This window comes from Pteropus medius, unplaced genomic scaffold (assembly GCF_902729225.1).
Source record: "Pteropus medius unplaced genomic scaffold, Ma_sr-lr_union100, whole genome shotgun sequence".
NCBI lineage: Eukaryota > Metazoa > Chordata > Mammalia > Chiroptera > Pteropodidae > Pteropus > Pteropus medius.
In genome coordinates this window covers 19,507,189-19,529,993 of record NW_024349802.1, presented here as the reverse complement: position 1 = coordinate 19,529,993, position 22,805 = coordinate 19,507,189, and the positions used below count along the sequence as shown (strand labels likewise).

The 22,805-nt window shown below is 39.0% G+C and overlaps 1 protein-coding gene across 1 annotated transcript; it reads left to right on the top strand.

Annotated features, from left to right (window-relative positions):
- Positions 1–7,220: 7,220 nt before the first annotated feature.
- NMUR2 (neuromedin U receptor 2) lies at positions 7,221–20,057 on the top strand. Its single transcript, XM_039836659.1, has 4 exons — positions 7,221–8,065; positions 13,832–13,916; positions 16,151–16,276; positions 18,996–20,057. Exons 1-4 carry the CDS (start codon positions 7,349–7,351, stop codon positions 19,289–19,291), a joined length of 1,224 nt encoding a protein of 407 aa, XP_039692593.1. The 5' UTR covers positions 7,221–7,348; the 3' UTR covers positions 19,292–20,057.
- The last annotated feature ends 2,748 nt before the right edge of the window (positions 20,058–22,805 follow it).

Below are 22,805 nucleotides of genomic sequence, written 5' to 3'. Positions count from 1 at the left end.
TGAGGACATAACACTGTTCCCTTCTGTTTCACCAGAGCTCTTGGCTCCAAGTGTATTCCAAAAGGTACCCAGCACGCATCAAGGGCACAGAATATTCTGTTCATTAGTAAGACGTTTTAAAGCTTGGTTTTTGCTCAGGGATCATCAGTTTTATAGCATGAAGATAGATTAATTAATAGGACTTCTATTTTTAACTAATATACCCAAACATGAATCTAGATGATCATTGCTATTTTAAAAGTAGTTGCCTTATAAGGTTGCCATAAGTTAATCGATGGAAGAGAAACAAATAATCTAAGTTAGAGAATAATACAGGTGGAAAGTTCTCTTTGGCTCATCCGTTTCAATCCCCTCATTATAAACACAGGAGGAACTGAAGTCCAAAAGTAGGCACATGACTCGTCCAAGGTTGTATTGTGAGCGTATCTAAGCGAACTCAGATCTCCTGACCTGGGATCCAGTGTTCTCATCACTATAACTTTTAGTTTAGTAAATTCTACAGAGAAAACTGAAGTTATAGCTCTAGCAGGCAAGGAAATAATATAAAAGAAAAAACAAAAGAAGCAGAAGTGTGTCTGATGTGGACCAGGAAGTAATCTGCACAGAAGGGAAGACAGTCATCCTCTCAGATTTGTAGTTAAGAGAATAAGTAGGATAGGTACTGTCATAGCTTACTTATATCTATGATAAACCTAAGACTCAGAGAGGGACATATCTATTCATTCATTTGCTTATGTAGCAAATTTTACTGAGTGCATGCCAAGTGCCAGTCATTGTGTTTGGTGCTGGAAACACAGCTATAAATGAAATATAGTTCCCACTTTCATGAAACCTATATTCCGAAGGAGTAGATGGCCAAAGAAGATAAATCAAATAGACACAACAGAAGAAAGTATCACAAAAACATTACAAATTGAGATCGCTGTGAAGGTAACAAACCAAAGACAGTAACAGAAAATATACAGTAGGGTGTTCTGAGCAAGTCTCTGAGCAAATGACATTTAAGCTAAGAACTGAAATATGAGAAAGAGGTAGTTTTGCAAGGCCCCAGGGGAAAGAACGTTATAAGCTGCAGTAGCTGCATATGCGAAGATCCTGAGGAGGGAAAGGAAGGTGCGTTGGAAGAATTGGATGAAGCCTTCTGTTTCTGAAATGCATTGGGCAGGAGGAAGAATGAAGATTAGGTAGAAGTGGGGAGGAGCCAAACGCCATGGGACCTGGCAGCACTCGCTGAAGGTGTTGGGATTTACTGTAACGCCAGAGAGATGCTAATGGGGGATTTCAAGCTGGAGAAGGGAACTGGGAAGTACATGGATGGCTTCCTATAAACCATGTATCACCTTTAGAAAAGCTCATACTCATGACCTACTGAAAGTAGTTAATTTGGCTGTTTGTATATAAGATCATGAACTATTAGAGCTGAAGAACCCTTTGAAATACTCTAAGGTGGCTTTTTCACTTGCAGATGAGGGAATAATGCCTACAGATGGGAAGAATCCCTTTAAGGGACCGAGGTTCATGGAGCAGGTTTATAGGTTTTTTTTTTTCCCATCTCATTGTAGGATATGCTCTTCTACTAAATTCTTTTTCCTTAATCAAAGGCTTTCAGAAAACAAACCTTTTCTTCTTTGGTGGAAAGGAGATTGATAAGAGATAAGAAATAAATCCAGAGGCCCCCTTCCTCCAAACATTAAACTTGACTTACTCATTAAAACCATTGACCTGAGCCTCCAAGTAAAGCTTGGCTCATTCTGGAGGGTATTATTCGGGGACCTGTGGCCTTGAGGAGATGAACATTGTCAGTGCTCTAAGCCGGCTTCTTAGCACATGTCCCGGTCAAGCAGACCGCAGGACCTCTTACCCTTTTATCTTGGTTTTTTCAGTTTCCAGATCCATTAACATGAGGCATCACTTGACATATTTCTGTTTGTCTCTTCCAGAGCTCAAGTGCTAATTATAAAAAAATCTTGGTGACTCCACATTATAGGATGATTATCCTATTGATGGAAAAGTCATTTTAACCTCTCGCATCCTCAGTTTCCTCATATATAAGTCAGGCTCAGAATTACATATCCTGTTGGGATTGCTGCGAGGAAGAGATGAGAAAAATGCCAGAGAACTGGGTAAAAGGCTGTCACATTCTCTCTCCTTTACTGAGCACCCTGTGTGTGTTGGGACACTCAAGAAAGATAGAAGGTATCTCCATGTTCTGGTTGCAGTCCGACTTTGACTGCTTCTTTAAAAAGATTTTATTTCCATCAGCTCACTTGATATCCCCACTGATGATGCGAGATGAACATGAGAGAGAAATTTACTTGTTCAAGATCACCATGCACAGAGTAGGAATTCCTGAGTTTTGGTCCTTGCTAGGTTTTCATGGAGCCTGTCTGATCTTGAAGAAATGATCTTCATAAAATGCCAAAAGAATGATTCCCTTCTCCAACTTGAAATCCCCCGTTAGCATCTCCCTGGCGTTAGAATAATCCCAACACCTCCAGCGTGTACCGCCAGGTCCCACGGCATTTGGCTCCTCCCTACTTCTACCTTATCCTCCTCCATTCTTGCTCCTGCCCAATGCATTTCAGAAACAGAAGGCTTCATCCAGTTCCTCCAACGTACCTTCCTTTCCCTCCTCAAATGTTACCAGTGGTGCATATTTGTGACACCTGAAGTATCACCAATGACTGTGCAGTAGAGAACGACAAACAAGATTGTAACTTTTTCAAGGAACTGGGCTATGTCTTTGCTAACCTGGGAATCTTCCTGAATATGCTCATGAGACACGGGCTAATTATAACAAAACAAAATAGCTGTATGAGGACCTGCCTCCACCCCACTTGCTGCTCAGGGCTCATCGCCATTAACTCTGATACCCGTTCACTGAAGAAGCACACATAAGAGGAAGACAGGAGACAGGGTCATGACTCCTTACACTTCATAGCCTGCATCATAGGGTAAGTTCGTGTTAGTCTGTGTCGAGGCCTATGTTTCAGCATCACCATGGCAACAGTAAAAAATGAGATGGTAATGAAGACAGCTGCTGTATAATGAGCAGGGCATAAACAAGGACAGAGACTCTAAAGGGTGAAGGAAAAGGAACAAGTGCCTGTACCCTTGGCCTTATCAGAATGGCTTCCCTGGGAGAGGTAAATGGATTACACGCAGCTCCCATGTCAAGACTCTGAGTCAAATGCTACAGACATTTTTGTTGCTGATATGTGACCTCCTCATTGGGCTTTTCCCGGTGACCTACTATAAATTGCATCTTGACCACCCAAATGTGTGATTCTCACTCATATTTTAGATGTGCCAGTGTATTGGAACTCATTTGGGGATATATGGGCCTCTGATTGTGGAGCTTTATTTTTCTGCAGAGTCCAAACCTATCTTTTCTCCACTTGCAGTAAATAAGAAAGAATCAAGGAATGAGCATTCTTTGGGAGGTGAGCGTCAACTGGGGAAGCCCAATGGTCTTACTTCATCTTTCTATCCCCACCATGAAGCACAAGGCCTTGGTAGGCACTGGCCAATGTTATCAGATGCATGGATGAAAGATTACATCACTCAACACCCCTGTCACTAATAAGTAGGCTCCTCAAGAGAAGAGAGTTCTTTCTTATTCACTATTATACCCTGAGTGCCAGAACAATGCGTGGCTCAACAAATGTGTGCTGACTGACTGACTTACCAGCCTAAGGTGGGCCTTCATGACCTCCGGCAATCTTACAATGTTTTCTTATGAACTCAGTTTCCTACTTGCTGATAAGACTATGAGTCGTCCCCATCTTTCTCAAACTCCCACCCAAACCCTGGCCTTTCCTCCATTCCAACTCTCTCTCCCTGTCCCCTTTTCCCTGATTTGATGACCTTCAGCAGAAATCACTGCCTTGCACTTCACAAAACAAACAAACATACAAACGAAAAAAAGAAAAAAAAAAACACTAAAAGCCACCAGACACAGGCAAGAGTCCCTCAAATTTTGGCTGCAAAATCTAGAAACCGTCTTCCTTTTTGTCACAATAGAGGACCTATATTTTTCTCTTATTTGTGGCCAATTTTACCAACTACGTATGATTTGTATGCTCTTTCCCACCTTCTTGGGAATCATACACATAGTGTTCTCTCATTCTGTTAAAATCATCTTGTTAAAACATTCTCTGTTTCTCTCTCTCTCTCTCTCTCTCTCTCTCTCTCCTCTCTCTCTCTCTCTCTCTCTCTCTCTCTCTCTCACTTTTGCACACACACACACATTTTCCTTCCCTATTTCTCTCTTTCAAAGGGATCTTTTCTGCTCTTAAATAAGTCTCTTCTATTAAAAATAATAATTCTTCCCTCAACTCAAAACACCTAGTCACAATTTTATCTCTCTTCTTCCCCTTCACAGCCAAACTTCTCAAAATAATTTCTGTAATTGCTGCCTATTAATAAATCCTCCATTTCTGTAATTGCTGCCTATTAATAAATCCTCCACTTCTCGCTAAGTCCATCGGTGTAGTCCATGCTCCCCCATCATTGCAGTTATATATCCTTCATAAAGTCATGACTGATTTTGTTTCAGCTTCTTAGAAGATCTCACCTTTCTGACTCACTCTTGGTTTTACTCCTCTTTTCTCAGGCTCTTTGGGGAGGTTCATTCTCTATCTGCTACTAAATCTTAGAATTTCTCAAGGCTCCAATCTAAGTGCCCTTCTAATCTATACTTTTTCCATACTTAACCTCACCCATGCCAATGGCTTCAATTATCATCTACGAGCAAGGTCTCAAACATTTCTATTGTTAGTTGAGATTTTCCCTATGACTTCTAGATACCAATGTTTGACCTTCTCTGGAATTTTACATATAGCTGTCATAAAGGCATATCAAAGCTGGCAGACCCCAAATTAAATTCATGATCTTTTCCCCTAAGCTCAGACCTACACTGATGTTCTTGATCATTACAAATAAGACTCTGCTGTCACACAAGCAGCCAGTCTGCCATCCTTACATCTTCCTTTCCTCCTTCTTCTTTCCTTCATGTATACATCCATCCATTTAACGAAACTCGATCGGGTACCCTTTATGTTCTTTATGTGGCAGCACTGTGCTAACCATGGAAATAGAATAGGAAATAAGACAGTGCCCTGCCATTATGAATCTTAACCTCTTTATTGGGAAGACTGACAATTTAAACAAGAAATCGCAAAAATTTCTAGGAAGCTCCAAAGTATTTTCCCAAAGTATTATTGGAACTCACAACCACCCAACTATTATACATTAGGACACTAAAGTACATACATATGAAATAACTTGTCCAAGGACACGTTAGACCGAACATAGTCCCCTTGATGTTAGACATTCCTGCCCCTCTTATGTTTGAATGGACACACAGGATAGGCTCTGGCTAATGAGCGGTGAGCTAAGAGCAAAGGTGGCATGTATTACTGGCTTTTGGGCTAGAGCTTATAATTACCTATTTGAGAACTTCTAGATCTCCCATTCTCTCCACCATGATCAGCAAAGGCCCAGACAGTGACCACAGTATCAGCCTAGGTCCCAGGTTGAGTATGGCATGGGACAGACTCTCCAACTGACCAACAAAAAATTTGTCAGGTAAGTGAGAAATAAATTGTTACTGTTTTTAAACCACCGAGTTACGGAGTCATTTTGTTACGGCAGCATAAACTGTCTCATCTTGATCAACAGATCATTCTTGAATCAGGCCCCTTACCTTTCAGTCTCAGTTTTACCACTCAATTTAATAAATAAAAGGGAAAGAAGAATTCACATTTAGTGAGCACATCTTAAGGTGCTTTACGTCATCTCATTTAATCTTCCCAACCACATAAAGTCTCATCCCTTGAAAAAAATATTTCCAAATCTAAAGATGTCTCTCAAAAATACTGCTGCCATACCAATCTGCGTCACTGCTGTTTCTTATGTGGAATACTGTGCTGGCTTTTTGCCTACCGCTTGTTAAAACTTCACCCTTCTCAATTCTCCTGCTTAAAACTCTCCAAATATTTCTCTCTGCACTTTCAATCAGATCCAAAGCCCCTGCTGTATGAATGAGATCTAAACGCTCTATCAAATCCTAGAAGAGTACACGATCTGGTGCCTGCCAGTCATTTCAATCTAATCACTCGTACTCTCCGATTCACTTGTTAAGTTCCAGCTGTCCTAGTCTTCCTGATGTTTCTGAAACATCAAGCTTGTTACCACCTCAGGTTCATGGCACTTGCTAATATTTCTGCTGGGAATATACTTTCCTTAGCTCTTTTATGACTGACTTTTCATCGTTCATAACTCAGCCCAAATGACACCTCCTGAGATGTCTTCTTTGAGCAACCTTGATAAAGGAATGCTTCCAGTCTCATGTTTGTATGGTCCCTTATCTTTCTTTTTCTTCACGGCATGAATTATTATCTGCAATTATATTATTAGTAGTATGCTTGTATACATTCAGAATTCCCTACCATAAGAAAAGCTCCACGCAGGTTGAAACTTTGTCTTGCTTGTTCACTGATGTTTCTACAAAGCCTACAACACTGCCTGGTACATGTCCTCAAGAAGTATTTGGTGAACAAAATAGAATAAATGAATCTCCAATTTGCCGATAAGAAAATGAGGCTCTGGGAGTTTGAGTAACTTTCTCAAAGTCTTACAGGATTTCTATGGGTGTGCCTGATTCTAAACCTCACTGCCTTTTGCTATGGCCAGGAACTGCCAAAAGAGACTGAAGCGTCAGACAGCAGGCAGGGCTACCTGACAGGCAAGAAGTAAGTGTTTTTTCAGGCTTTCGATTCTATTGTGGATGTAATCGAAACCAAAAAGGCACATCGATCATGCTTTCCCCAGGGATGCCTGAATTTCCAAAGGAACAAGATAACTTGAGAAATCTATTGATCTCCCATTTTTGTCATGCTGCACCACTGACAAAGATCAATGGAGATTTGTACTCTTCTACCCAAGACTCTCCAATTTTAATTTGTATTTCCACCCAGAGCCCCGCGACTTTGCAAAATGCACTGCTCAGAGTGCCCACACCTTATTTCAGGGTCACCATCTTTGTCAGCTGTTTTGCCAGCTTCTTCTCTTGAGAGAAACGTCTCCCTCTCCTCTTCTAAGCCCTGCAAAGCCAGCAAGCCCGACCCAGCTGTCCTCGCACATACTCATTGGCCCACAGCCTGTGGAGGGGCGGGGCTTCTGTCTCAGCGGCTCTTCAAAAGAGATCCTCGCAGGAGCACTCACCAGCTCCCGCCTCCTGCACTGAGTCTGTGCTTTCCTGTCTGCTTTCTCTTTCCTTTCTGGCTCATCTTGGGACAGAGGCTCATTCTGGAGGAAGCTCAGGTCTTGGATTTTAAAGTCAGTAATGGAAAAACATGAGAATGTTTCCTGGATTCCCCAGCAGGAAGAGGAAGATCCATTCAAGAAATACCTAAACAGCACCGAGGACTATCTGACCTTCCTCTGTGGGCCTCAGCGCAGCCACCTCTTCCTCCCCGTGACTGCGGTGTACTCACTGATTTTTGTGGTTGGGGTCACTGGCAATCTCCTGGTGTGTCTGGTTATTCTCCGGCACCAGACTATGAAGACACCCACCAACTACTATCTCTTCAGCTTGGCTGTCTCCGACCTCCTGGTCCTGCTCCTTGGGATGCCCCTGGAAGTCTATGAGATGTGGCGTAACTACCCCTTCCTGTTTGGGCCCCTGGGCTGCTACTTCAAGACGGCCCTCTTTGAGACCGTGTGCTTCACCTCCATCCTCAGCATCACCACAGTCAGCGTGGAGCGTTACGTGGCCATCCTCCACCCCTTCCGTGCCAAGCTGGAGAGCACCCGGCGGAGGGCCCTCAGGATCCTCGGCATTGTCTGGGGCTTCTCTTTTCTCTTCTCTCTGCCCAACACCAGCATCCACGGCATTAAGCTCCACTACTTCCCCAATGGGTCTTTGGTCCCGGGCTCTGCCACCTGTACAGTCATCAAGCCCATGTGGATCTATAATTTCATTATACAGGTCACCTCCTTCCTTTTCTACATCCTCCCCATGACTGTCATCAGTGTCCTCTACTACCTCATGGGGCTCAGAGTGAGTATCCAAACTGGCTGGCTTAAGAAAGCATCCTTGCTTTTTCTCACTGACTCAAAGTTTTCTAAGAAAAACTTAAAGATATTCAGGATTGGAAGGGAGCACACAGAAAGAATGAGCTCAGAGAGGAAACTCATAAGGTAAAGGACTTGCCTCAATTGGACAAACAGTAACCACAACTATAAATCATTTCCTTTAACTTCCATTATTCCTTACTCTATATCTGTGGTTCTCAATCTTAGGTGTTCCTACAAATAACCTAAAAACCTTACTGTGGATACCAACATGCAAACCCCTCCCAAAGGGGAATTTTGATCCAGAAGGTCTGAGGTGGAGCCACTTTTTAAATGGCACAAGGTGGCCACCCCTGGCGAGACTTCCACGCCCTGTGGTCTCCTTCCTGCCCTACTGCCTGAACTGAAATTTTCCTCTGCACCAACCCTGTCTGAGCATTACAGAAACTACCCCTGCCTGTTTTATACTCCAAGACAGATAGACAGTTTTAAAGTCAGAACCTTTCCTGTGGTTGTTTTGACTTTTTGGTGGATATATCAGGTTAAAATGAAAAAAAATATATGGCCTAAGTGAGATCAACTTGGACTTCCTTGAGCAGGTGGAAATTTAGGGATGGGGTGGAGAACAGTACGTAAGAATAGAAGACAATGTGAATAAGAGATAGCTAAAATTAATAGAAAATTATCAGAGTTTGGAGTATATCTTGTAAGTTCTTTTCCTCTGCTCATGGTAGTAAACTGATTCCTTTCTTCTTATTTTTTTCTGGATCTAAATTAGCTGAGAGAAACTATTTTTGATGAGGGTGGGAGTGAGTCTGTATAATTCTTGTCCTGATATACTCTACACCCAAAATCATAGAGATGAGGTCTGACTGTGACAGTTTTATACCTATTTAAGGAGGTAGCTTGTGTAGAAAATAGTCATGAGACCATTCAGACTCTCATCAGGTCTGAAGCTCACATATAATATGCCTTTAGGCAAGCCACAACATTCTCTCCTGGAATTAGTTTTCACATTTATAAAATGAAAATGCCACATCAGATTATATCTAAGGCTTCTTATAGCTCTGACAGTCTATGATTCCTTAAAAAAAAGTAGGGGGGGGAGGAAATCTGTGACTGGGAGTAATGTGAGTTATAAATGAAAGAAAAAGCAGACACCACATTCATATCATATGCTTCAATACAGTTCTGATACTGTGTATTATGTAGCAATTAACATATTCTCATCTCAGTGATGAATATCTATGGTGAATGGCAAGGTTTAAGAAAGAAGAACAAATTCTAAGTATCACTGATGTCTGGACACAGGAGCAAATATAATCAGGCAGAGAGTTGTGCTAGTCTCCTCCTGGAGAACTGGCCCCTATATTCCCAGAGACATGTCACCCTAGACTAGCTCACTATCATGGCTTTAGATTACCCTGTTCATCTCATGGGGGCGGTGGTGGTGGTACTTCTGTTTGATTCCAAATATCATGAGCCGTATGAGAAATCTCTACTCCAAACTTCTCAAGAGCATCTCATCCAGCACCAAACAATCATTTACCTTGGGTCAATTTGGAGGAAATATTTAACTTTGAATAGGAAACACAAACACCCGTCCCCAATCAATTACTTTGAGTTTCACTTGGTTTTGCTGTCATGAGTCTACAGCTTACCTTGTATCAGGAGCTAAGTGACAGCTCAGACAATAGCTTAGAAACCACCCTAGTCTGCTGTGTGTATGTAATGCAACTTTCAGCATCTTGTTCTCAAGAAGGATGAGGTGTTACTCAGAGAATACTAGGAAGGAACTATCTATTTACAAAGTCACTCCTAGAGGAATATAAAGATCTCAAAACTGGAGTCAGGAGGTAGGCCCTAGTCTGTATCATGGGCCTCAAGGCCTTTGCATATACTGTACCTTTTGCTGTATTTTTCCCACCATCTACCACTACAATCCTTTTTGCCTTTCTAACTCTCAATTATCCTTTAAATCATACTTCAATTACACTCCTTCAGAGAAGCTCTCCCGGATTCTCTAGCTACACTTGGTCCCTGTATAGGTGCTCATGATTCCTAGTGATTTCTCTTCCTTGGATTTATCACGGATTAAAATTCTATACTTTGGGGTGCCTTGATATCTTTCTCTATAACTAGACTGTAAGATGAATGAATCAATGAATGAATGAAGTTAAATTGTTTCCCTCATTGCTGGACTTCAGCTTCTCTACCTTCAAAACAAGACTTAGAAACACTATTGCAAAGGGCTTGTTTGACCTAAGAGATTTTAAAGACACCTAAGCAACTCTGAGGATTATTAAGTTATTGATTCCCTTGGCAAATCTAAAATTATGATAGAGTCTGGGACCCACTGCCTTCAGAAGGCAGAAACCCCAAAACTGATGAAATCCCAGGACCAGAGGAGAAGGAAGAAAGCCACATGTATGCTCAAAGCTTTGTCATTCCAGGTCATAAGTTTCCACTCAGCTGCTCACCAAATTTCAAACATGATGGAAATGGAAAACAGACAATCCCAAGGCGAGTTCCTCTCATCTGGGAGGAAGTTCTGCTGAAACCCCCAACTACTCATTATTGCTTCTGCATACAGCATTAGTGCTTGAGTTGAAGAGAATGTATTACAACTTGTAGCAGAATTCAGCCATGTCAGAGTTGGACTGAATTTTTTAAATAATAATAAAAAAAAAAATTGTTCAGATATTTACACAAAAGCTATGATTATATCTTGGTATTCTGAAGCTTACTCTCCACAAACTACATAAATGAACAGTTGGTGGAATGAGTCTAATCAAATAAAAAAGGTTGATCGGGATAATACATCAACCTGAATGATAACCATCCCCCAAGGGCCCCCCTTCACCTTTCATCTCACATAGCTGGAGGGAGCGGGGCAGGAAGACTTCTGAGCTTCTTATATAGTAGCCACAATTTTTCTCTCCTCTCTTTGTAATTTGACTTTTAAAACAAAAGTTTGGGGATGGGTGTGAATAATTAATGGCTGAATATCTGCTTTGCCTAACATCTGAAGGAAAACGAAAGTATTAAAAAATAAAGCACATTTAATATTGACCACACAAATTGTTTGAATTCTATTCTACTATGTCAACTCCTTCAAATCTTATTGGAACAATGTATAATATGCATAAGACTTTCGCTCTTCCTCTGGTTGGCTAGAAGTGGCTAATAGAGCTCAATATTCTTTCATTATTCTTAATTATGGACTGAAATCAAATAACGGAATAAATACCTTATAATAATGACAACTTTTTAATGATGTAAAAAAATTAGAAACTTCAATAGATTTAATTGAAGATAAGTTAGTAAGATTTGTAGTTTGATGCACTGTTCTTACCTTAAACATCAATGTTTTTCTTCTCACCGCATCTGGCTGCTTTTTTGTATCAGCACAAGTATCTCTTCCAGATGAATGGTTCATGAGGAGGAGGATTTCTAGAAGGGATTTAGTAATCCACATGAGTAGGCCCACAGGTACAAATAAATAACTCCACTTCATCAAAATTCAGTTTTTATTGTCTTTTGAGTAGACTCAGGACAATAATCAGAATCACAATAACATCAATAATACATAGCTTAAGAGTCATGTACCAGGTACTGAGATAAGCACTCTACTTGCATTATTTTGTTTTACTAATATATTAATATATCTTATCACCTTCGGTTTCCGCCCATCTAGTTCTAATAACTGTACAATATTTTCCTCTATTTCTTTTCAAGTTCTCGGTGACTATGAAGGGTCAAATCTCAAGGGAACTTTAATCTATCATTTTGTGAAGACTCAGGTATATGTAGAGAGCATGAATATACTTAAGAGGCAGATGACCAAGTTTGTTAATTATCCTACTGGATGCTTCAGGGCCACTGTGGTCCCGAGAGCCACCTGACTTCTAGGAGCTTACGTGTTTGTTAGGGCAACAGGATACTGATTTGTCTAACTTTGGAGGCAACTTTTAATGACCTCTCTTCCAAGTCTTATTTAATTTTAAATATCTTCTCTAAAGTATTCTGTAAAAATGCCACCCATCCCAGGAAGCTAATTCTTAGAGTAGTCTGTTCCATTATTGCACATAACCACACCAGTTTCTTCTTTAGTAAAATATGTTGAATTTTCCTTCCACCTAATGACCTCGATTAGTTCATCAGGACTTTCTACATGACTAATGAGGGAACCTCAATTCAATCTGGCAAAATACGAAGGGGAGTATAGACCCGAAAAGCCCAGAGGTAGAGTTGGCTCTTGGTGACGATTAATACAGTAAAACACAATGTCACCAAGGACCTAGCTTTACCTCTGTTTCTTTGCTCTTCTTTCTGTGGTGTTGGTTTCAACCCTGAGATCCACACAGTGGCTCACTAGTGGCTCCAAACACCTTCTTCATGGTGGAAAAAAATAGCTGTTGTAATTCTAGATCTCATACTCAGACTAATGAGAAGGGCTCCCACTGGCAGGCCCAATGAAAGAAAAATGAAACTTCCATTCCTAGCAGTACATGAAATATCTGAAATCTCATTGGTCCCTATTACTCAATCACTGTGACTGACTAAAAGATGTAGCTAAGTTATTTAGGGACTAAATCTGGAGCTGGAAATAGGATTATTCCCATCCAAATTAATGACTAAAGATGGAGAAAGAGTAAATTACCTAAGGGAAAATCGGGGTATTATTGGTAAGAGAAGAAGGAAATAAATGCTGGGGCACCAATCGGCAAATATATGTTATACTATTTTCTAAATGTGTGATGGTAGTTCATCATGAGTCCTTAAAGCTTCCTTTATTTGGTTGAATATATATAACTTTTAGTATGTTAGATAATGGCATAGATCTTCAGTGCTATGGGAGTTCAGAGGAAGGAGAGGACAATGGACTATAGTGGCCACCAAAATCTTCTAGGAGTAGGTGGGACTTGAGCAGGGCAAGAGTGAGTGTTTGTACGAGCACTATTGGTATTTGAAATTTTCAGAGACTACTTCAAGAATCACTATGTCTTCCAACAAGGATGAGCATTTTTAACTTCTAGACTCAGAAACATATGCACTCTTATTAGTAATATTAGTAAATCCGAATTTCTCCAAAAAGTGCTTATCAAGACAATACTAGGTATTCCACTGAAAAGAGCTGGGGGCGGGTATTGTCTAGTCAAAGAAGCACTATTCTCCTTGAGGCTGGGGTGGAAAATGTGGGGTATGGAAGGTGAGGGTGGGGGAAGAGAGATACACGATCTCCTATGAAGATTCATAATGTCCATTAGCATAATAAAGTCTCTGAGAAGACCTACAATGAAGACTATAAACTTCATAAAGCAGAAATATCATCTTTTTGTTTTCTACTGCCCACCCACCATATAGCGGAGGGATTCTATTCTAATTGATGTATAACAAGTATTGAATGAATAAATGAATGAATGGAAAAGCCTATCTAACACTTTTTAACTTCATAATTTCACATTTTTCATAGAATACCTATTAACATACTATGTAACTAGAGTTACACAGAACAGCAGACAATAAATGGTCACACTGTAACTTGACCACAGCCACCTATCCAGGTGAGTTAGCGGACATGGATCCAACTCCACCTCTATCTTATTGTTACACATTTGACAAATTCTAACATTTATTTTAAGTCCCAGGTTTGGGATTGCGAAATGAATGTTAGAGTTATACTTCTTGAATCTTCACAGAAGAAAAAAATATTCCCCTTTCTTAACATCTCTTTCCACTTCCCTTGCAGCTAAAGAAAGGCCAACTACTTGAGGCAGATGAAGTAACTGCAAATATTCAACGACCCTCCAGAAAATCAGTCACCAAAATGCTGTGTAAGTCCTTCATTTTGTTTGTTTGTTTGTTTGTAAAATCAAAGGAGTTGCATTTGGTACTGAGAAAGTGCTTCTGGGGTCAGGATCAAAATTCACCTGAAACATAATATTATGATCTGATCTTTCTTGGCTTACTCATGTTTCTAGGACCTGTTTCTATTTCTATTTCAGTTTTTAACACTCAAAACAGCACACTAAATTGCATTCACTGTGTGTGGTGTTTGGTAAATCACATCACTCTCTGAGCTTGTGAGCCTCTCTTTCCCCCTCTAAAATGAGTGGGTGGTTTTTAATCTATTTGGATTATGGGTTTCTTTAAAAATATGATGAAAGCTGCCAACTCTCCACTCAGAAAATGCACAAATGCACATATGCAAAATGTTTTATTATTCATTTCAGGGGATCAGGAATCCCTGTTACCTATCCTTGGACCCCATGAGATCTTTTAATTCCAGATGAAACCCATCTGGCCAAGAGTACCACTAAAGTAGTCATTCCACCTATGACATTGCATGATTTTACATAAAACAATACCCCCTTCTGTATAGATAAGAGGTTTAAAAAATATATCCAGGCACTGATTTACACACTCCCAAAAGAATGTTATAAAAATATATGATCCAGCGCTAGCCTAGGAGAGATAGTAATGGAAGAAAAGAGGTTCATAATATGTGTTCCATGTCAAAACCTAAGGTATAGAAGAAACAAATCCTCCAGCTAATATGCATATGAAGCATCCACTTAACTCTGTGACATTTATGAACAACAGCAACAACGACAACAACAAAAACAACTGTGAAGTCACTAAAGTTTGTCTTTTCTACTCTAACAATCATCTTCTTGGAAATGGGTTAGCCTCTGTTGGCACCTGACTTTTCCTGTTAAGAATTCCAGTGTCTTCCTTATCTCTCCCCTTTCTCCTCGATCATAATTTACTCCTACAAAAAGACTTGAAACACATTCACATTAAAGTCACAATGATAAAATGGGAGGGTTCAGTTTTAACACAATTAAATTTTTAATGAAAGGAAACTGTATGCAGTAATAAGCACATTAGGGACTTTTTCTTGGGGGTAACCTCAGAAGAAACTGCCAGATATTCCTGAAACCACACCACGCAGGCAAACAACTTACTATGAATACATTTAATGACAACAGGAAATATGTGTACTGTTGAGTATGGAAACCTCCAATGTGCTCACAGATAGAGAATTGTAAAACAAGCACTATGCACCACCCCATCACCCAGCTTCAAACTTTATCAACTCATAGGTGATCTTGTTTTATCTATTGACCTGTTTCTCCCCTTGCCCCTACAAGATTCGTGGGGCGGGGAAAGGGGAGGATAAATCTCAAGCATCTTATTATGGGAAAGGAAAATATTTTGTACATTTTTTAACTTCAGAAGAGAAAAAATTAACTTCAGAAGAGTCTGTGGAGATTAAGTGGCCCAAAGAGAAATCACAGTGGCATCAATCTCTGCCTTAGAAACTAAAACTAAGAAACTAGAAGGCACAACTTCCTGTGACTCTATAATTTTTCAAAATAAAAAGTAAAAACAAAAAGAAATTGGAAGAAATTCTGTACTCTAGATGCTTCTAAGATAATAGACGCATCCCATTCCAACCAAAAGATGCTTATAAAGCAACATTTACTGAGGGTTGTTCTTTCTCTTTCTCCTCCCCCGCCCCTCACAAAATATTAAATGATGGAATTCAGAGAAGCTTCTAGTTCTTTCTAGAGCGACAAGGTAAATTTACACTATATTTAATAATTCGTGATTAATCTATGACTTGAAAGAACATCAATTCCTTGAACCCAACCATTTTATTTATATAACGATTTATGTGGTTCCAATGGTCTACTTGCAACAATTCATTTTCCACAATAGAATGTTTTCAGTACTTTAATAAATTTGATACTATTTTTAAATGTTTAATTTTTTTATTTTAAATGTTTAAAATATTTTAAAAATTTTAAATGTAAATTTAAATGTTTAAATTTACATTATACAAGAACTCTTATACAATCATATGGAAAATTAATCCTAAATCCTATACAATTCATTCTTAAGTTTAAATATTCTATGTAGAGGCTCTTTAGGATCTAGTTGATCTGTAATAATTATAGCTTAACAAAGATAAAGGGAAAAATGCTAGAAAGAATGGTGGGCATTGTATACCTATCCTTATTTTGACTGCTTTCGCTCTCCCATTCATCATTGTTTTTTTCAGTTGTCTTGGTTTTAGTGTTTGCTATTTGTTGGACCCCATTCCACATTGATCGGCTCTTCTTCAGCTTTGTGGAGGAATGGAATGAATCCCTGGCTGCTGTGTTCAATCTCATCCACGTGGTGTCAGGTAAAATCTTAGCTGGTTTGGTTGCATCACAAGTAACTGAGTAATTGCAGCTTCTTCATTTTGCTTTGAGCAGTAGGTTCTATCTGGATATGCTGATTTATCATGGGGACCTGCCATACTATGAGGCAGCTACTTTATAGAAGACCTCAACTCTAAACATGATGACTACAACAGGAAAATAGTCTAAGGATTCCTCCCAATGAACACATGACTGAATTGGTTCCTATTTATTAAAAACCCATGTCCCTGAAATCTTATATAGTCTTTGGCAAGTGTTAGATACTCATGAAAGCCAACCAAAGAATATTCATGGGGGATCAAGATCTGCCTTTTAGCTACTTTAACACTGCTTGCTGTGGGTACGATAGAAGGTGGTGGAAACAACGGTAGAAAGGTCACTAAGTCAGAAAACCCGGATTTCCATCTCACTTCTACCATTAATATTCTGAGTGATCTGAAGAACATGGCTTCCTTCATGCCAAACTTTCCTCAACTGTAAAAACAGCAATAACGCCTGCTCTATACAAACCATGGGCTGACGGTAAGAAGCAAATAAAATATTAGCTATTAAAAAGCTTTTAAGCTATAAAATACTATATACCTTTTTATAATCATCACAACAAAGTTGTTAAGTAGATATTACCATCGCCATTTTACTGTTGAAGAAACAGTTCCACAAGGAAGAAATGGCTTGCTCAAAGGCACAGGGCTGGCAAATCATAAAAACAGGGCTGAGGCCAAATCATCTAACTTCAAGTTCAGGGTTCTCTCACCTAAAATGGAGCAGAGAATGGCCACCTAGGTTCCTCTTTCTCAGACAGTACATCTTCCAGCCTTAGGTTCAGACCACTTGTTTCTGTACCTCTGCTCATCGCCAGCTGGTTCAGAGAGGAAAGGTACGATCCACTTGTGCAAGTTAAGCTCCAGATGTGCACAGAGCAAAAAAATATATATATATTTGTATGCATAATGAATACCATGTATATTATTTATTTTCTACTATCCTCTTTTTTGCCCTCAGCAGGCCTTGTGTGCGGCTTGTACCTGCACATTGGCACTTTCTTCCATGTTAAGCTATTCATTATTCTGGGCAAAATCTCAAAAATTTTTATAGCTCTTATCTTCATGGTTAATCTGAAAAAAATGAGAGGTTTTAAATGAACTGGAAAACACTACTAGACTTAACTAGTTAACTATACCTCTCCTTCCTCTACAATGCCAACTAGATGAAGCTACAGAAAATGCCCCCAACCTGTCTTTTGATCTATTTCATTCATTGACCATATGCTTGTCAAACTGATTAATTAGAAAATTCTGCACATTCTACCTTATCTGTGCACAAAACAACCATTCCTGCCTCTGCACGTTTGTGCTCACCATGCCTTCCACCTGCCACACTCGCTCCTCTCTTCACCGACCGTCTCTACCCACTTCAGGGATTGGCTAGAGTGTGAAAACCCCATTAAATCACTCATGACCATTACAGTTCTTGAATTCATGTCATAATATGAATTTCCATATCATGACTGCTGGTATTACATATTTTGTTCTTAACAGATATTATTTGGTATTGTCCTATTGTTAACTTTTTAAGGTAGGCAGAGATCTTGCCTCTGGAATACTATTCTAAGTCCTTAAAGAACAAAGTCTAAATTCACTATCTGCTAATGTGCCTCAAACTTCTTGGCACCTAATCATAGTTCAATCAGTATTTATTTTTTAAATGATTAACGGTCCATAGAAATGTTCTTCTACATTTCTTTCTTCCCAATTTTGTGCACAGGTCATATGGCACTCTGAATGTACTGAACTAAATAAATGAGGACAACAATGAACATGCTGATGAAAATATCTATTATGTGCTTTATTTTCTTAGCCATTCTCAGCCCCTCTGTGGATAATATCTCAACTTGATTCTCATGATAATCCAGGGAGGAGTATTAGGCCTGTATTATCATTCCCATTTTATAAAGAAAGAAACTGAAGTGCCAATTCTGCCTAAGGTCACAGAATAAGCAAGGGTCAAGATCAGAACCAAGTCCTTTGACCCTCAACTTTAAGCTCATCTGGGGCTTTGTGGAAATAAAATAGGATACAGTAATAAAGGAAGAGGATATACCAAACAAGAAAGTGGCAGTGTGCAAGGCATTTGGTGGAGAAAATAAATGGCGAAATACACTTTCTCAATAAAGTTGGTTATAAAGTAGGAAGAATCATCAAGGGGAAAGCTAAACAAGAAAGAACATCGGAAACTACTATTTCTTGGAGAAGATATTTAGCATAAAAAGAATCTCAGCAGGGACTATGCCTTGACTAATTTACCATTCCTCCATTACTTGCAGTTTCAAATTATAGATTTAAGCAAAACTCCAATGAGATAAAAACATCTCTCTTTCCTCTGATAGTTAAGCATCTCTCATTAATGCTATGGGAACACGTTCTTTAATTAAACAAGTAGAGATCAAAGAAAGATACAGAACATCTCAGAGAGATCCCATGCCAACCTAAATTTTTCTAAGACTCTTTAATCTTTGTGTTTGATTCCTACGTACACAAGTGGTAGAGCATTTTGTATTCTCAATTAGAGTCTTGTATATGTTATCACTTCCAAAAGAGGCAATCACAGAATTCTAGGCTGTTGTTAAACATTATGCTTCTCCCTATCATGCCTCTTCACTCAATTTCTCCTTGGTATGTCTCTCAATCCCCTGCATTCCAGGTGTCTTCTTCTACCTGAGCTCAGCTGTCAACCCCATCATCTATAACCTACTCTCTCACCGCTTCCGAGCAGCATTCCGGAATGTGATCTCTCCTTCCTGCAAACAGTGGCAGTCCCAGCATCACCCACAGGAGCTACCTGCCCAGCGGAACATCTTCCTGACAGAATGTCACCTTGTGGAGCTGACTGAAGAGGCAGGTCCCCAATTCCCTTGTCACTTGTCCACCTGCACCTGTCACGTCCCCACAGTCCCCTGTACAGGACGGGTATCATTAAAAAAACTCTCAAGGAGCTGATATTCCTCCCTGCCTCCACACTGCAGGGAAGGACTGCCCATAATTTATGTGTTCTTACATGATATTAGGGAGGTAAAACGGCTCTTAGGATTTATATACCCATTTCTAGTTTTTTGTTTTGTTTTGTTTTGTTTTTTAACAAATGAGAAAATTGCTAGACTTAAAACCCAGACCCTCCTGATTTTTAGTTATCTTTCCACTATACTAACAGCCTCAAGCCTCTTCACTAGTTTATGAAGAGAACATGACTAGCAAAGCACGGCACCAATATTTTGCATACTTTCCACTAATGGGAATGATTTGTTCTGAGTCATCCACACTCTGAGTCAGGCTGCGCTCTTATGACTCCTGGTCCCTGTCAGCCACAGAAGCAAGACATGTAGATGTGCTTTCCCTTCATACGATCTGAAAGGTCCACGCCAGTGTTTCTCCACAGCAAACTATTTACTCTACGGTCTCATACTCTGCCATTACAATGTGGTTCCATAGAGTTCTGAAGCCTTCTACTTTAAGAGACCTCCAGATAACACGGGAATGCTCCTTACAACTATTATTCCCACCTTCCCAATCCCCAAATCACTATCAGTCATTCCTCACCAGGAATGAGATCAGATACAAGTCCTACCGAAGGAAGAACGCAGAGAGAAAAAAGAGACATGAACTATACCAAACACAGACTTAGTTGTTTTCACAATTTAGTCTAGATTTGGATTTCTAAAGTCTTACTTCATAAATAGACAGTAGTATGGTCTAGTATCACAAAAAAAAAAAAAAAAAAAAAAGACAAGTTAAATGGTAACTACTGGTCTCAAATCCATGACTTTCAGCTATTTGATTCTTCATTACATATATTACATATATAACATTCTTCATATACATAATGGGAAAGATCTACTTCCCAGACTCATAATAAAGTCTACTCAAACTGTATTACTCGTGCTTATGAAAATGTGCCCAGTTTTCCCAGCTGCACATATTTGCTTATAGAATGCCTCTTCATCTCCAACCGCCATCTGCTGCTATCCTACCCATCCTTCAATTCCCATCTCGTTGGGGTACCTCCTCCACGAAATTTTGTTTGATTTATTCAAATAGATGTTGTATCCAAATTCTCTTTCGCTTTATGTCTCTTAAGCTTTTTCTTAACTCTGCTTGTATTTCAATGATTTATATTCTTGCTTTGCCAGAATGTAAATTCATCAAGCACAAGGTATCTTTTGTTCATCTTTGCTGTTGCTGGAACCCTGGCAATATATCTATCACAATGGTGATGTTCACTAAATATGTGGAAAATGAGCTGACTTCATATTCCAATGTACTGAGCCAAACAACAGCTCCAAACAGAACCATATTAAGAATAAGAAGATTCTACTTCTGACAGGGATACTTGACCTTCTATTGGCCCTTTAATCAGTTGAGTTTATAACAGCACGTCTGCTGTGCCTGTGCTGCAAGAAGGCCCCTCCCAATTCCAGGGTTTACTGATGCTGAAACATGCCAGCTCCAGCTTTTAGTCTCTGAATTTTCCCCAAGTTGAATGAAACATCCCTATTGATAAATAGAGGTCTTGGTCTCTGACATCATCATTTTCTAACTGAACAGGCATCTTCAAAGCGATTCGATATTTTTTAAATCTCTTTGCTAATTACAAGCCAACTTTAATGAATCCGAATTCTCCAGTGATGGTTTACGTTGGTGAGTAAAATTCTCTGGTCATTTGCAGATTTTTGAAAAGACTCAGCAAAACAAAACCTCAGAAATAGAGGAGAAATAAATTTCCTTTTTGCCTGTTAAAGCAGAGACATTCTTGATGAAGATCTAGTAGGGTCAATACTTTAACATCGACTCTCAATAACCAGGACTAAAAATGCTAATATTATAGGTGAATGGATAGAAGATGAAACAACACTAAAATTGAAGCTAGTAATTTGGTTACCGAAATAAAACTTTGGTCTATTTTTTGCTTTCTCTCCATTTACCTTTTTTTCTCCTAAAAATTTAACCCCTCCCAAATGATCATTTATTCACCAATTCTTTTACTCAACAAATCTTCACTTAGTACCTATTAGGTAAAATGCATTGTGCCAGATTATGAATTTCCTGGCCTTGAAAGTTTACATCTAGTAGAAGAGATTATTTTTGAAAATCATTATAGAAATAATTATTTAAATCTAATTATGAAGTGTGCTACAAAATAAAGTACTATGGGACTATATAAAAAAGGTGTTTGGCCAAGTCAGGGGGCAATAGGCTTAATTAAGCCTAGCATTAAAAAGAAATTAAAAAGCGAGTGTTAATTAAGGTTTGGTCTATACATACATACATACATACATACATACACACACGGATATATATACACATATAGGAAGCTTATATTTCAAAATAAAAACTGAAATGTCACAAGTCCTAGAATTAGCTTATATAATAGTCCACATAAAATTAGTAGAACAAAAAAAGATACTAAAACTAAATCGTTCAATGCTACTCAATGGGGACCTGATCACCATCTCATGAATTCCTTGTGAATAATGGAAGAAGACAGATAGAAAATATAATTCATAAAACACAGATAACTTAGCCCTTCTGCAATGAGATATGACTTTTGAGTCATCTAGTAACTAACAAACTTAGTGAACTAAAGCAATGACATTCAAAAGGTTGCTTGCCAAATTCATTTGTCTAACCAAAAGAGATAGCAGAGATTATTAATCTGAGACCCATGAACAAGTGTCAGGACGTCTAAAACGCCCCCGAAATTATATTAGTAATTCTTAGTATGTACTTTTTTTTCTTGGAGAGACGGTTTATAGCTTTGATCAGCACCTCAAAGTAGCCTATGACTTAAATTATTATAATCACTATTGTAAAGTGCCCTTAAGAGTCTTACATGAAGACACTCTTTTAATGGATGAGTTGTAATTCAATGAAGGCATTGCAAAATAATTGAAAAGTATTATTATTCCAGAATAAGAATCCAGTATGTAGAAGTATCAGCTGTTCAGTGCTGGTATTGCTAGGATTAGTCTGCAAAATTTATTGTCACATATAAAGGAATTTTGAGAGCCTGTTGTCAAATGACCAGTAGCTTGAAATCAGCCAGTGGGAATATTTATGGCATAGAACAGCAAACACTGCACATCAGCACACCACTATTAATATGCCAGCAGTCTGCCGTCTTGGTTTAACATATGTGATTTGTTTATAGAATAGATGCCCAATAACACTGTTATAATTACAGACCACTTAAAATTGTGGTTAACACGTTAAAAAAAATAGTTGATGGACCAGATTTTGACCGAGGTAAGCGATAAAATATTCCAAAGCATGTTAATTATGACATTAAAGCCTAATCGGCATTTTATAATTAACCTGTAGTGGAAGAATTACCCTTAGATACTGTTCATTAATATTGATGCAGAAAACAGCAACAGATCTACATGTTATCTTCCCTATATATCTCTTTTAAAGATCTCACAGAATTCATTGTAAAAAGATGTAGAATTTCCACATTCTC